The sequence below is a fragment of the Bidens hawaiensis genome, unplaced genomic scaffold (genome assembly GCF_021521415.1).
Source record: "Bidens hawaiensis isolate Kalapana, Puna unplaced genomic scaffold, B.hawaiensis_p1.1 tig00011186_1, whole genome shotgun sequence".
NCBI classification, from domain to species: Eukaryota; Viridiplantae; Streptophyta; class Magnoliopsida; order Asterales; family Asteraceae; genus Bidens; species Bidens hawaiensis.
In genome coordinates this window covers 415,551-431,934 of record NW_027491868.1, presented here as the reverse complement: position 1 = coordinate 431,934, position 16,384 = coordinate 415,551, and the positions used below count along the sequence as shown (strand labels likewise).

General features: G+C 37.4%; 1 protein-coding gene across 1 annotated transcript; it reads left to right on the top strand.

Annotated features, from left to right (window-relative positions):
* The first annotated feature begins 559 nt into the window (after positions 1-559).
* Positions 560-13,424, top strand: LOC143537392 (ASI1-immunoprecipitated protein 3-like). Its single transcript, XM_077031175.1, has 8 exons — positions 560-921; positions 1,899-1,967; positions 4,221-4,901; positions 10,583-10,723; positions 10,796-10,879; positions 10,961-11,020; positions 12,960-13,046; positions 13,120-13,424. The coding sequence occupies exons 1-8, from the start codon at positions 571-573 to the stop codon at positions 13,405-13,407; spliced, it is 1,761 nt and encodes a 586-aa protein (XP_076887290.1). The 5' UTR covers positions 560-570; the 3' UTR covers positions 13,408-13,424.
* The last annotated feature ends 2,960 nt before the right edge of the window (positions 13,425-16,384 follow it).

Genomic DNA, 16,384 nt, shown 5'->3' with positions numbered 1-16,384 from the left:
ACAATTAAAATTTTTTTTCTCAACTTCTACTAATTTTGTCAATTATTTTTAAAATATTTTGAAATGTCAAACTATTTTAAAATAAAAAAAAAAATCTACAAAACCTGCTATCCAGGTAAAATATATAGTATTAGAACAAAAAAACTTTAGTGACCTAATTGGAACAAAAGATTTTATAAGTGCCCTGATTAGACAATCTCAAAACTTGGTTATTATTCTATAAAGTAATATCTACATATAATAATGTTATTTATATTTATTTATGTAATAAATAAACCTTTTCTATTAATCAAATTAATTAGGAGACCTTGCTTCAAAATTCCACCATCTAAACTATGCGTAAAATTATGTGTAGTGGATGAGCTACGACGATAAAGAAAATCGTCCGAGTACACTTGGTCTTAAGTTGTAACTTATAAAATAAGTTATGTGTTATTTAAATAAATATAAATTTGAGTATCAAACATTTAAATACTAAATATATATATATATATATTTATTTGACAAATGAGAAGAAGACGTTTGAAAAGGGTATATAGGTGAATGACCAAGCAGTTGACAACCCAACCCATGCTCTCTCTTGACGCACACTTAACAACAGAAATGCGCAATCGGAGATACGTAGCAGCCAGCGACGACGACGACGAAGATCCACCGCAAAAGGAATCCGATGAAATGCGGTCCAGTCAGCGGAAGAGAAAACGGATGAAAATATACGAAGACGACGAAGATGCAATTCAACAATCCAGACCTAATAATAATAATAATAATAATGAGGATGATCGATCGGAGGAGAAAGAGGTTTCTCCGGCGCCGGAAGACGCCAAGGCCATCGGCGATGTGGTTAGGGTTTCAGGCAAGGGCAAATCCAGGAGGAATCATTACAACTCCTTCGAGTTTGACGGACTCTCTTACGACCTGGTGAGTAGCTTTTTATATAAACAGTTACTGTTGTCTTTGATTTTTATTATATGATTTAGCATTGTGGATGCTCTGTTGACTTTGACTTTGATTGATCGTCAAACATTTGAATTGCTGAGCAGTTTTGTGAGATTTGAGGAGGAATTAATCTAGCATTTTAGCATCTTGGGCTTTAATTTTTATATATATGATGATTTCGTTGAAGTTGTTGATCTATTCTAGGTGTTGGTCATTTTAAAGAGTTTTCATTGTATGTATGTATGTATGTATGTATGTATGTATGTATGTATGTATATGTATGTATGTATGTATGTATGTATGTTATTAAAAGCCCACACTCCTTGTGCCTAGGCCCATTTTCCAGGCAAAGTCCAATATATGCGCTTCTAGTTCCTAGGCCCATGCTTCTTGAAGTTGACGACACCTCTATTGGTATTGATGACGGATCAAGAACAGTGATCATTCGAACCTTTACTATTTATTACGCTTTGAACATTTTGGTACTTTGCTTTGAACATCTTGTTATTCAAGTTTTGGAATTCTGTTTTAATTATCAACTCTTTTAGAACTTTTGGTGATATTAACTGTTATATAATAGCTTTTGTTTATCTTATATGAAGAATACTATTATTTTTCTACTACATAATATATTTTTAATTTTTTTACTAAGCGTGCTTTTTTTCTTAGGCCCTCACATTTTTTGCGCCTAGTTCCCAAGCAAAGGCCTATGCGCCTTTTATTACTATGAGTTGTTATCATGTCGCTTTGGTGTTCTTGCAGTGTCATGCGTATTATGTGTGCACTTACACATATATACATATATGTGTTTTTGTGTTTGTGTATATTGTCTTACAACTTACAAGTAGTATACAGTCGTATTATGTATAATAAAAGTACCTAAATATCAGCATATAAAAAATTGAGCGACCAGGGGAAATTTGCTCATACAGTTTTATTCTGTTTTTGTGGACGTGCAGGAGGATCCTGTGCTTTTAGTGCCTGCTTCTGAAGGACCAAACAAGAAGCCATATGTTGCTATAATTAAGGTAATAATAGTTTGAGAAAATCACGGAAGTAGCCATTTTTTGGGGTGTGTGGTTTCTTTAAAATCATGAGAACAATTTTACACATATGACCATAATAATACTACATATAAACCGTAGTGCATTATATAAGCATCATGTCACATCATCCATTTGCACAACATGGGTTACTGTACTGTCTGCATTCATTCATAATCTTCTGTTCTCATTTCATTTTATAGTCTACAAAAGGGAAAAAGGTAGATTAGGAATTTGTATACCTGCTACTCTAATTAACTGTAAAACTAACAAAGGGAAAATGAGTACTAGGTTTGGACCCTATTGTAGTCATTATGGTTTAAACCTCATATTTAGAATTGTATAACAATTGATTGCACCTGAAATTGAGAACTGCATGAGTATCATAGTTGTTAAAAGCGGTCGCTTTTGGCGCTTAAGCCCATTTAATGGGCGAAGCGAATTAATTGCGAATTTAATGCATCGCTATTAAAAGCGCTGACCTGTAACTATTCTCAAATGGTATGCGTGTTATTTATTAAATGACATTTAACCCACCTCTTCCTATTCTCACGTAAAAATTAAAACTCCCATGATTTAAGGCTCAACCTCTTCCTATTCTCAAATAAAACTAGAACTCCACTATTTAAGGGTTCAACTAGTTTATTATTTAATAATATAAAAATTTCTATACGTTTTAATTCCTTTTCCTTTACTCATGTAAAGAGAAGACAGATGACGAATCCTGTTAGATCCGTAGAAAACATTACTATAGAGGGGAGGAGGGGTAGAGGACGACCGAAATTGACTTGGGATGAGAGGATTAGGCATGATTTGATAGACCTAAACCTCTCCGAGGACATGGTTGAGGATAGGAATTCGTGGAGAAGTAGAATTAAAGTTAAGGATTTTTAGAGAGAATTGAATACCTTAAGGCTTAGACTTAACTTATTTAGGTCACATACCATAATGGTATTTCCCTTACATATTTTATTATTATTATTATTAGCTTTTATATTGCGGTTAAACTGTGACCTTTTTATTAATATTATTATAATTAGTAGTAGTTTTTTATATAACTGTTAAACTTTGATTTCCTTTTTTTGCTTCATACACATGTTCTTAGAGCCGAGGGTCTCTCTGGAAGCCACCTCTTTATTCCTTTGGATAGAGGTACGGTGTGCCTACATCCCACCCTCCCCAGACCCTACCTATAGCTCTGCTGTCGGTGGGATTTTACTGGGTATGATTGATTGATTGATATATTTATTATTTAGTTTTTTTTTTATAAATAACACAACAGTATATGCTTTTTAGTCATGTTTATCATAATAACATAATAACACAATGTATGTTGTTTAGTATTTAGTCATGTTTATCATAATTTGATATATAAAATAATAATAGTTAAATTTATCATAATTTGATATATAAAATAATAATAGTTAAATTTAACTATTATTATTTTATATATCAAATTATGATAAACATGACTAAAATGAATCTTTTTTTCTTATTAAGATGTTCTACTTTAGTTAAAATTTTGTTTTTTTAATGTGCACTTTTTTTTTAAATCGGGCGCTTTTTTGCGCTTTTATTCTGGGCGCTAGGAAAAGCGTCAACGCTTTCTAGCGCTTATCGCATTTGATAACTATGTTGAGTATTGGTTTTACTTGCAAATCTTGAGATTGAGAAGTATTGATTAGACCCTATTGTAGGTTTCGTGAATCAGTTCTTGGATAGCATTATGAATTGCTTATGGAATCGTGATAAGAATTTGATAAGGTCTAATGTGTTGTTGATCAAATACAAGAAGAATTAATGAAGAACAATCAGAAAACTTAATATTGTTAAAAGGTAGGAAAGATTACAAAAGATTAACTAGGGCTACGCCCTCTCTCCGTACATCCCGTAGGAGCCCAACATATAACAAATTCACGTCTAATCCTAACCAGCCTTATCATATATTATTTATACTACCCTTATATTACACTTTATCCCTTTCTATTAATTTCCCATTAACACCCTTAAGAATACGTATTACATTTCCATCATATCTCCATTCCCATCAAATCGCTTTCAGATAAAGTATTTTGTCTGCATACGAAATCTATAATCAGATAATACAAAAGGTGTTCTGCAAGAGCGACATGTTTCTTCTATGAAAAATGAAGTGTATAATACATGTATTTAATAAGACCAGATAAATTCCTATGTTTCAGTTGGTGGTTGAAAGTTGAAATTTTGTTTTATACACAGGATATTTCAGAAACAAAAGATGGGAGTGTAATGGTCAATGGTCAATGGTTTTACCGACCTGAAGAGGCTGAAAGAAAAGGCGGTGGGAATTGGCATTCAAACGACACAAGGGAACTCTTTTACAGTTTTCACAAAGACGAGGTCCCAGCCGAATCTGTAATGCACAAATGTGTAGTACATTTTATCCCTGCAAACAAACAGATCCCAAGGCGTAAACTGCACCCCGGATTTATTGTTCAAAAAGTATACGACACCATTTTTAAACGTCTTTATAAACTTACAGACAAAGATTATGAAGATAGCATGCAACACGAAATCGATCTTCTTGTTCAAAAAACAATGTCACGGATCGGTGACATTCCTGATATTAAAATTGATAATGATGTTATTGATCACGAAGATCATTTGAAAAGCAGAAGAATGTTAAGGAGAAAGAGTATGTCATCATTAGATGTTACCCGAGATGAAGATGCTGCAACCGAGAGATCTGGACCATTGTCAAGATCAGACACACCAGGAAGTTGTAACAGTGAATATTACAATATTCTTGTAAAGTCTGATGTTGTCACAAATGATCAGCAACGCGATAAATGGTTAGAGAAGCTTCTAGAAACAGTGCAATATGTATGCGATAATGTGGATGACAAAATTCCAAATGAGCCTCAAGACAAAATTCCAAATGTGAGCATCATGAAATATGTTAGTTGTATTTAGTTAGGGTTTTAGCCCATATAGTTGGCTAAAGCCCATGGGCCTTTTATGGGTTGATAGCTAGGGTTTATTTGTGTATAAATAGATGTAGTTGTTTATGTATTTCTCAAACCTTCAAGTAATAAACATTACTTCACTACAACCATCTTATTCTTTACATGGTATCAGAGCTACGGCTCTCGATCCAAACCCTAGCCGCCACTTAATCTGAACCGAACCAGCCGGCCCTAGATCTGAAACAAACCCGTCTACCTCCTGTGCAGATCTCGTAATCCTTTTTCGAGATATATTCCGCCGTCACCGCCTCTCCCACTGTCACCATCACCCTCCGATTAGCAAACCCTGAAAATCCGACGCCGATCTGCTGCCGCACGCGCCCCCAAGCGCCACCCGAAGTCCGCCGCTGCCACCCACGCGCCGCCGCGTGCTCCATCTTCCGGCCGCTGTATTTTTCCAGGTTACTTATTTTCTGCTTCCGCGCCACCCTGTGTTAGTTTTTCAATCCGGGAACTTTTAGTTTTCAGTCTCAGTTCGCGTGTGTATTCGTTCGGATAAGAAACTTTCAGATCCAATGGCTGATAAAAAGGCTTCAGAAAATCAGATTGCTCCAGGAATTATTAATTATTCAGCCGTTCTTCGCATTCCGATCAAACTTGACTCAAAAAATTGGGGTTCGTGGAGTCTCTTTGTCCAAAAGGGTCTTGAAAGTATGGACAAAGACGATCATCTCACTAAACCACCCCCGGACCCGATTACCAAAGAATGGAAAATTGATGATAGCGGAATCCTAATGGCCCTATGGAATGCTATGGATACACAAATCCTTACTTTTGCTCAAAACTTTTCCACCGTAAAGGAAATGTGGGATCACCTCTCTTCATCCTTTTTGGCTAAGGAGTCTATCTCTCATGCTTATTCTGTGGTTCAAGCCTATGGTCGGGCCGAGCAAGGTGATTCTACATTTACCGACTATTTCACACGATTCTGCAAACTCCGAGATGAGCTTCGCACTATGTTTCCACCCACTACTGATTTGAAGATTCAGGAGGAGCGAAACGCCAAGATGGATGTCATGACCTTCATTGCCGGGATATCACCCAAGTATTCAAGCGCCCGACCCCTACTGTTGAGCAACTCCGCTGCTACATCTTCAGTTGCATCAACCTTTCACCTGTTACGGGAAATGTATGGTCCTGGTGCAACTCTACCTCCTACTGATACATCGGCTATGTATACATCTACTGGTCGGGGTACTGGTCGAGGTTCTCATATGACCCACAAAAAGGGTATTGGACGGGGCGGTGGTCTTGTTTGTCACTATTGCAAGGTACCAGGTCATACGAAATGGGACTGCCCGAACCGCCCTCCTGGAAGTCAGCCACCTCCTCGTCCCAAAGCTCGTTTGGCTGCCGCTGGTGAGACTTCAGATCCAACCGCCACTCCCACCTACACAGTTAGCGAAGAAGACTATTGTCGTCTCCAGCAGCTTCTAGCCTCTCAGACTCCTGCTCCTGCTCCTGCTCCATGTGCCAATACGGCCGATTCAGGTACGCTTCCTAGTCCTTCTTCATCTTGGATTATTGATTCGGGTGCCACTCATCACATGACTGGGAACTCGGGTATTCTGTCCAACCTTAATAAAGTCTCCCACCAACCTGTTCGACTGGCTGATGGGTCTTCTTGTCCTGTACTGGGGGTTGGATCCATTAACACCTCATCCAACTTAAACCTCTCGTCTATTCTATCTGTTCCTAAATTTCCCGATAACTTTTGTTCGGTAAGCCAACTTACTAAACAACACAATTGCTCTGCTAAATTTTATCCTACTCACTGTATCTTTCAGGAACTAGGGACGAACCGTCTGATTGGCACAGGTTTTGAATCTGGAGGCCTCTACCGCTTAATCTTCCCGTCAGGTCCTACATGTTCTACAGCAACTGCTTTAGTCAAGGAGGACCACTGTCGGTTAGGTCATCCCTATACAGCGGTTATGAGGCAAATGCGTCCAGATTTACCACTTTCGTCTTTTAATTTTCATTGTGAGTCGTGTCAACTTGGTAAACATACCAGGCGTCCCTATCCCCCTAGAGTGTCTAATCGAGTCAGTTTTTGTTTTGAACTTTTGCATTCTGATGTATGGGGGCCTTGCCCTAACAAATCTACTTTAGGTTTTGAATATTTTGTTAGCTTTATTGATGACTATTTCCGCACTACTTGGATTTATTTGATGAAATCTCATAGTGAGGTTTTTTCCATATTTCAAGAATTTAATGCTTATGTTCAAAACCAATTTAACACCACCATTAAAACTTTCCAATCCGATAATGCTAAGGAATATTTTTCCACCGACTTTTCTTCGTACTTAAAACACAACGGCATTATTCTTGAATCATCATGTGCATATACATCTCAACAAAATGGTGTGTCCGAACACAAAAATCGTCACCTATTGGATGTTGCTCGCACACTCATGATCCAATCACGTGTCCCTCATCGTTTTTGGGGAGATGCCGTTCTCACAGCTGCATATCTGATTAACCGTATGCCCACACCCGTTCTTCATGGTAAAACACCGTTTTCTGTACTATGTCCCACCGGTACTCCTTTTCCTCTCGCGCCTAAAGTCTTTGGTTGCGTTGCCTATGTTCATGACCATCGTCCGAAAACAATCAAACTTGATCCCCGAGCCCTTCGTTGTATCTTTGTTGGTTACTCACGGGTTCAAAAAGGGTATCGGTGCTATAGCCCATCTCTTCACCGATACTTTACTAGTGCCGAAGTCACTTTTAATGAGTCTTGTCCTTACTTTCCTGAGTGTTCCACTCCTGTTTCTGACCCATTTCCTGACCTCGATATACCAACATCTCCCTTCATCCCCACCATTCCTGTGTCAATTCCTTCTACCGATCCAATCTCTACTGATTCTGACCCACCGACAGAATCTCCGCCACTGCTTTTCACATATGCTAGGCGAGGTAGGGGTCAAACATCAGTGACTCTTGATTCACACCCTGGCCACGACCCCGAAATACCCTCCGATACTCCGTCTACATCTGAGCAATCCACACCTCACTAATACATCCTTACCCGATCCAACAACCTCTGATACACCCGTTTATGATCCTCCTGGTGCCCCACTTCCCGATATACCTATTTCCTTTCGCAAGGTACCCCGGAAATGTACTCGTTACCCAATTCCGGACTATGTTGCCTACACCCACCTATCTCCTGAATCTCATGCGTACACCACTACCCTTGATTCCTACCCAATTCCCAAAAATGTGACGAGCGATCTCGCTCACCCAGGATGGAGACAGGCTATGGAAGATGAAATTGGGGCTCTAAAGTCCAATCATACATGGGATCTTGAAACACTTCTTAAAGGGAAGCGTATAGGAGAGTGGAGATTGTGATGGTTTGGACATGTAAAGAGAAGACAGACGACGAATCCTGTTAGATCCGTAGAAAACATTACTATAGAGGGGAGGAGGGGTAGAGGACGACCGAAATTGACTTGGGATGAGAGGATTAGGCATGATTTGATAGACCTAAACCTCTCTGAGGACATGGTTGAGGATAGGAATTCGTGGAGAAGTAGAATTAAAGTTAAGGATTTTTAGAGAGAATTGAATACCTTAGGGCTTAGACTTAACTTATTTAGGTCACATACCATAATGGTATTTCCCTTACATACTTTATTATTATTATTATTAGCTTTTATATTGCGGTTAAACTGTGACCTTTTTATTAATATTATTATAATTAGTAGTAGTTTTTTATATAACTGTTAAACTTTGATTTCCTTTTTTTGCTTCATACACATGTTCTTAGAGCCGAGGGTCTCTCTGGAAGCCACCTCTTTATTCCTTTGGATAGAGGTACGGTGTGCCTACATCCCACCCTCCCCAGACCCTACCTATAACTCTGCTGTCGGTGGGATTTTACTGGGTATGATTGATTGATTGATTGTTGGTTGTAGTTGGGTGTTTATGGTTAAACTACACCCGGATGGCTCCTTACACCGCTTAAAAGCTCGGTTGGTTGCAAAAGGGTATTCTCAAGCATATGGCATTGATTACGATGAAACCTTCTCTCCAGTTGCTAAAATGCCATCTGTCCGTATTTGTATTGCTCTTGCTGCCATTAATCATTGGCCGTTCCACCAACTTGATGTCAAGAACGCCTTTCTTAATGGTGTTCTTGAGGAGGAGGTATATATGGAGCAGCCCCCAGGGTTCGTTGTTGAGGAGGAGGCCTCGAAAGTTTGTAGACTACGTCGTTCTCTATATGGTCTTAAACAGTCTCCCAGGGCATGGTTTGGTCGATTCTCTAGTGTTATGGGACAGTTTGGGATGACTCGGAGTGCCTACGATCACTCTGTCTTCTTTAGACACCAGAAAGGAAAGAGGATTATCGTAGTTGTTTATGTGGATGACATTATAATCACAGGTGATGACGAGGTCGGGATTACCGAACTCAAGCAGTTTCTTCAGTCTTAGTTTCAGGTCAGCGACTTAGGTCGATTGAGGTATTTCCTTGGCATAGAAGTATCCCGCTCTCCACAAGGAATACTTCTCTCCCAACGAAAGTATGTTCTTGATATGTTAACTGAATGTGGCTTACTGGGTTGTAAACCTGTTGATACCCCAATGCTTCCTACAAAGAAACTCCTCCCAAAGGAAGGAGATCTAATGAAAGATCCTGAGCGATACAGACGGTTGGTTGGTAAACTTAATTATTTAACCGTCACACGACCGGATATCTCCTTTACTGTCAGTGTTCTGAGCCAATTTATGGCTACACCATACACCGGTCACTGGGATGCTGCCCTTCGTGTCTTAAGATATCTTAAGACCTCACCTGGCTTGGGTATATTATACTCCGATCAGGGTCATTGTCGTGTAGGTGCCTTCACGGAAGGAGATGGTCGGATATCAGGGTTCTCAGATGCAGACTGGGCAGGTTGTTCTCGACGATCTACCACCGGATATTGTGTGTTTGTTGGAGGAAATCTTGTATCATGGAAGAGTAAGAAGCAACACACGGTTTCCCGGTCGAGTGCCGAATCGGAGTATAGAGCCATGGCAGATGTAACATCAGAGATGACATGGGTTCGTCGTCTTCTCAGAGAGCTCGGGATTGTTTCTAATGACTTGATGAGGTTATACTGTGATAGTCAGTCAGCCATTCACATAGCCAAGAATCAAGTATTTCATGAGAGGACAAAACATATTGAGGTCGACTGCCACCTTATCAGAGATCGAGTAGTAGGCACACAAACTGATCCTCCTTCCATTCAACCAATTCATGTGAAGACAAATTTTCATCTAGCAGACATTCTAACTAAACCGCTCCGGAAAGCTCAGATAGATTTTATTTGTAACAAGTTGGGCATGATTAACATCTATGCTCCAACTTGAGGAGGAGTGTTAGTTGTATTTAGTTAGGGTTTTAGCCCATATAGTTGGCTAAAGCCCATGGGCCTTTTATGGGTTGATAGCTAGGGTTTATTTGTGTATAAATAGATGTAGTTGTTTATGTATTTCTCAAACCTTCAAGTAATAAACATTACTTCACTACAACCATCTTATTCTTTACAAAATACTAAGTTTCTATATTCTTCTACTACTAATGATACATTATTGTTGCAGAATGGAACAGGATTAGCCCCCGTGTGGCCTGATGATGCTGTGCGTGCTGTATCTGCACTTGAGCTGGCCTCACACGAGTCTCTTTCTTCAGATTTTTTGAAATATAACCAGAAAATGAGGCAGTTGGTATTTAATCTTAAGGTAAAAACATATTTATCAGGACAAAATGAAGTTATGCTATGTCTAAACAGTCTAATTGTATTTACTTTGCAGAAAAATGCACAGCTAGCCCGGCGCCTCTTAATGAGAGAATTAGAACCTTCAAAAGTATTGAACATGTCACCTATTGAATTGAAGGTATATGGTTTTACTATCTTATCTTATTGAAGGAAAAAAAATCATATATTTTTACAAAGGGGATGCATTTTTTTATTATAGGAGGGACTGACCGCAGAGGAGATAGCACGTAAAGAGCCTGAAGAGGGTCTCCAGGTGCAGGTAAATCTACTCAAGTGGGTTGTAAACACATTGAAATTGTTTTGAAAAATGATTACAAAAATTATGTACTTGTTAATAATCACAATAATAATCCATTATTTATAAAAAAAGATGTTTTAATAGGATGTAAGATACATCAAGAACACGTTTTGAGCAACTTTTTACCCATTTCTGTTTTTGCTAATTTTTTTTATTTGACCCGTTAGGGATAAACCAGTCAAATTGACCCACACATTAGTAAGTGGGTCGAAATGCCACTTTACAAGGGGTCATCATGACTACACCTGTAAACGAACCAATCGAACACACGCGGCGCATGTTTGTGTTTGTCTGTTTAACTTTTAGCGAACAAATGATCAAACACAAACAGTTAAACAGATGGGGTTTTCTTCTTTGTGTTCTTTTGTTAAGAAAATTAGTGTGTTCGTATTCATCTGTGTTTGCTTGTATATAATATAAATGAACGATTCACAAACATAAATGAACAAAGTCACAAACATAATTGAACATGGATGAACAAGCATAACTGAATGAACCGATAAAAAGTAAATGTGGACATTAATACGTCGGGCCAAAAAGTTTAATAAAACTAGACTAAATTGTAATTGGCGATATTCTAATTTCATAAAAATACTGAGTTGTAAGGGGCTAAATATCTAAATGAATATATAAATAAACATAAACTAACAAACATAAATGAAGGTAAAAGTTAAAAGGTATGAACTAAAATGAGCATAAATGAACGAACGTAAACAAACGTTTACGAACATAAATAAGCAAACAGGACATGTATTCATGTTCGTTTGTTTAACTTTTTTTTTGGACAGCCAAGAGGGACCATATCATTACTCACAAAACAAACAAGCACCTTAGCAAGCAGCTAAGGAAAACAAGAACAAACAGAAATATAATTTACATCAGAAAATTAATCCCCTCAAAAGAATATCATTGATCCATGCTCAAGCCTGGGATCTTGGCTCTTTTTACCATCCACCAATAAGTTCCTTCCTTAATATCCTTGACCACCCTAACCGGCCTCAACGTCCCACCATTGAACACCTTTTCGTTCTTTGAAAGCCAAAGACACCACGCTGTCATGAGGAAAACAGCATAAATTACCTCCTTTTTCTTCTTTGGTATATCCGCTGACATGACATGATTTAACATCTGCTTGAGAGATTGAATATCGGTGGGGATCGGAACTCTAACCCAAACGCAACCGTTCCACCACACGGATTTAGCAAAGAGACACTCAGCTAGGATATGAGATGAGGATTCTGGAGCGATCCCGCAACACGGACAGGAACCATCTCCAACATTGACTCCCCTTTTAGTCAATTCCTCTGCCGTGGGCAATTTGTTTATCACCGCTCTCCATCCGAAGCAATTCACATTTGGAGTAGAGAGTTTACTCCAATGGAATATGTTATCATTGTTATCCCGTTGTCTCTCAGATTGGAGGTCACATCTGACCTGCTTCACCGAAAATTCAGCCTTAGCCCCATTACTCAACCAAACCCAAGTATCGCTAATATCTCTTAATTTCTGCGAACATAACAACTCCATCAGCTCTTGCACCTGGGCGCATTCTTCAAGTGTTCTAGGGCTCCTTTTCCAGGCCATGTCCCAAATCAGACGACCCTCCACTGCTTTGTAACACTCTGAAACTTTTGCAAGCTTATTCTTTGCTAAAGCGAGCATCAACGGGAAACGGTCGGGCCCCCTTGGATCCAAGTGTCATACCAGAACGTGACCGAGTTGCCCCTCCCAGCATCACACACTATATTATTATGTTCATTCGTTTATTAAATAAATGAACATAAACGAATTTCTTGTCGAATGGTTCCCTGAACGTTTGGTTCGTTTAAAGACTTAATCATGTAACCTCAAACATAAAATATTTTTGATTTTGTTTTGTTAATGCATATATATGTGGCAGATGACTGACGCTCGATGTAAAAGATGCACGGAGAAAAAAGTACGTTTGGTAGATATCATTTCAGGTGGACACGCAGACCGATACCAGGTTCTTGCTTCATACCATGTTACATAGTTAATAGAATCCTTAAAAATACATGTTTATGTTCTTGCTTTTGCAGCTCGAGTGTAGTGCATGTGGTAACATGTGGTATGCTTCTCAGGACGAAGCATCCGCACTTACAATAAACGGGCCAGGCTCAGCGAAGACCGTAGGAACCGCCTCATCGGCCACTGCCAAGTTTGAAGTTGTTGAAAAGAAGTTGGTGAGCCCTCGGGCCAATGAGCCTTTTAGAAAACCGACCGAGCCTTTGGTCACTATACCCGAAAAGCAGAAATCTTTGAACAAGTCGACACCTGAAGATCAAGACAACCCCAACCCGCGTCCACCAACTGATCCTGTAAACTAATGTTGGTGTTTGAATCATTAGGTGTGTCTAGAAATAGGTTTGAGAATTCAGTCTAACTCAAAAACTTAAAATGAATACAGTAAATTCTTGTGGGGGAAAGAAGAATAGTGTGCCTGACCATCTAATAATAATATTATTATTTATAATGATAATAGCTACTAGGGTGTGTGTGTGTGTGGCGTTTTATTACACTATCTTTGAACATGGTACAAAGCTGGGCTTGGTTTATTAGTTTTTTGTACTTTAATTTTGCACAACATTTTACTTGTACGGTTGTACCCCTGGATATGCATTGGTCCGTTTTAGACACGAAGCGAACATAAACTGAAACTTTGGCTCTAGGAAAAACCGACTGGTTTTGGTTTTCGGTTTTATAGATGGGTTTGGTTCAGTTATAAGCTAAATATGGGTTTAACAAGTGAGAGATTGAAAAGAAATACTTGCTCATAATAACGAGTTTGGCAACTTTTGGCCTAATTTTTATTTTAATCACTTGTTAATAAGTTTGGTCCTAGAAACTTTTGACTCCACGTCTCGAAGTAATGAATCTGTGCTGTAAACTCAATAACAAACATTCAAACAAGTTTAGTGTAGTTTGGTTCCTAAGTTCGGTGGGATTCGGCTTTGGAATGAGGTATAACTAAAATTGAACTTAGGAGTCATTGATTATTAGTTGTGGGTCGGCTATTTTGATGTGGTATTGTTAGATAAGTTGGTTTCGCCTTTCGGTTAGGTCAACGTATTAACATAAAGGATGATTTGTGTAATTTCCGCATATTGTTCGTTAAGTTGGTTTCGGTTAGGTAAACATATTAACATAAAGATGAAACATGTTGCAGCATATTAACATAAAGGACGATTTGTGTCATTTTCATGGTTTAAGAATGATTAGTGCGAGAAAAATATAATTTACTCTCTCCATACACGTACACATGTATACATTTATTTCTCGGTTAGTCGTCGGAAGACTTCATGAGTGTTGACATAAGTTTTAACTATCCATAACTTTTAAGTAGTAACCATATAAGAACATTTACAATGGGCTTCAAAACATAATGTTTTGATGATGTGGCAAATAGGCAAACAAAAATGACATAGACTCCGCCATTATGAAGCAAGTTTGCAATGGGTGAAGTTTGTGTATCCAACTCTACAAATGACAAGTTTTGTAGCCAGCCACCCCCCCCCCCCCCACACCAACCCACAACTATCACATCACACTCACATGCATATTTATATATATATATATATATATAATACTACTATATATTATTGTAATGAGGGTTTGTGTAGAGGTTTGTTATAAAAGAAAACGAGATTTTTATGAAAAAAATTGAAATATGATATGATCGTTTGTGAAGGTTTATTGTTGTAAATGCTCTCAATCAGATGAATGAATGGATTATTTTAATATAAATATAATTTACTATAAAACGATTACAATAGAGTGACTAAATTATTTTAATATATATGTAATTTAATTTACAATAGATTATTTATATATAACAACAATGCATTCAAACTAATTATAGAAATCAAGACAAAAGGAGGGAGGGATGAACACATCAGTATTACATTAGACACGTCATTGATATAACAACACTTATCTATACTATATATAATGAGGAAAGATGGACAAATTAAGACGGTGATTTTTTAAAGGATTTACAAACATTTAAACACATGGTATAACCTTAAATGAGGACAAATTGGTCATTCTACATTAAATCTCACGTGTGTTTCATTATTCTCCAAAATAGTTACAAGAATGCCTCTTTAACTTTAATAATATTTTGCAAATTTAAGAAATAGTTATAACGTTGGTCCTTTATCTTTTAACTATTTATTCTTCATAATTTCATTTTTAACCCAAAAACCCCAACGATTTTTAAAGAGTTATAACTTTTTCACACGTTAATATTATTTTTAAAAAAATGCACCATAAAAACGAGCATTTAATTCTCTTTAATTTGAGTATGATATTGTCATAGTTTCTTTTTTGTTAAATTTTTTTTTACATATAGCCGTTTGTCGTCCGGTTTAAATGGTCTTTAAATTAAATCATGAGCCAAGCCATTATTAACGGCTTTTGGTCGCCAAATCTGAAACTAAACCGTTGAAAATTGCCCAACAAAATCCATTAACAATTGTTAGCTTCCGTTTCGTTTGTACTTCGATATTAAAATAAGTTTAAAATAAGTACTATGAATCTACATATACCAATAAATGGTTTCACAGTTACAAACGAAATGACAAACACCCATAAATCTATAATGTAATTACCAATGTCCGTATTCCTCGCTGCATCGCGCGGGCACCCATCTAATAAATAATAGTTCATTAAACCCTCAACATGTTGTTTTTATATAATGCAGAAAGGCTAGAATAAAATTCTTGATTTCATAATATAAATTTCTTTTAAAAAGCAAATGAAACATATTAAATATTTGAAGATTAAAAAGTTTTCATTTAAACGAAAAGTCAAGCGTGCAACTCCATTTATTTGAATGTCCATTTACTAATAATTACATACATAGGTGATTAGCACTACCAATTCTTTTAAAAAAAAAGAGTTGATTTGCTAAGCAAAAAAAAAAGGAGAAAAAGGAGAAAATAATAAATAATGTATATGAGCTTTATTTGGCTAAACTCAAATTAGATAAGTGATCAATTTAGATCTATTAAAAATAAAAAAAAAATCATAGTGAAGTGTGAAACAGTGTTATAAAGCTTGCTTATTTAAAGCTAACCAGAATGGTTTATTTATTACCATGCATGATCATTGTTCTAGCTTTTAAAGCTCCATGCATGTGGTATGCATTTAGGGCCGAGCTTAGCAAATAGAATGGGAAAGAAGATGTTAACAAGAAGGCGGTGAGCCCTCGTGTCAATGAATCTCTTAGAAACCCGACCGAGCCATTGGTCAATATAGAGAAATTAATCCTTGAACAAGTCGAGATCCAATGATTAAGACAAT

Coding starts and splice junctions, on each gene's coding strand:
- LOC143537392 (XM_077031175.1), top strand. CDS start 571: ATGCTCTCTCTTGACGCACACTTAACAACAGAAATGCGCAATCGGAGA. Junction 922..1,898: donor ACGGACTCTCTTACGACCTG/GTGAGTAGCTTT, acceptor GTGGACGTGCAG/GAGGATCCTGTGCTTTTAGT. Junction 10,880..10,960: donor TGTCACCTATTGAATTGAAG/GTATATGGTTTT, acceptor TTTTTATTATAG/GAGGGACTGACCGCAGAGGA.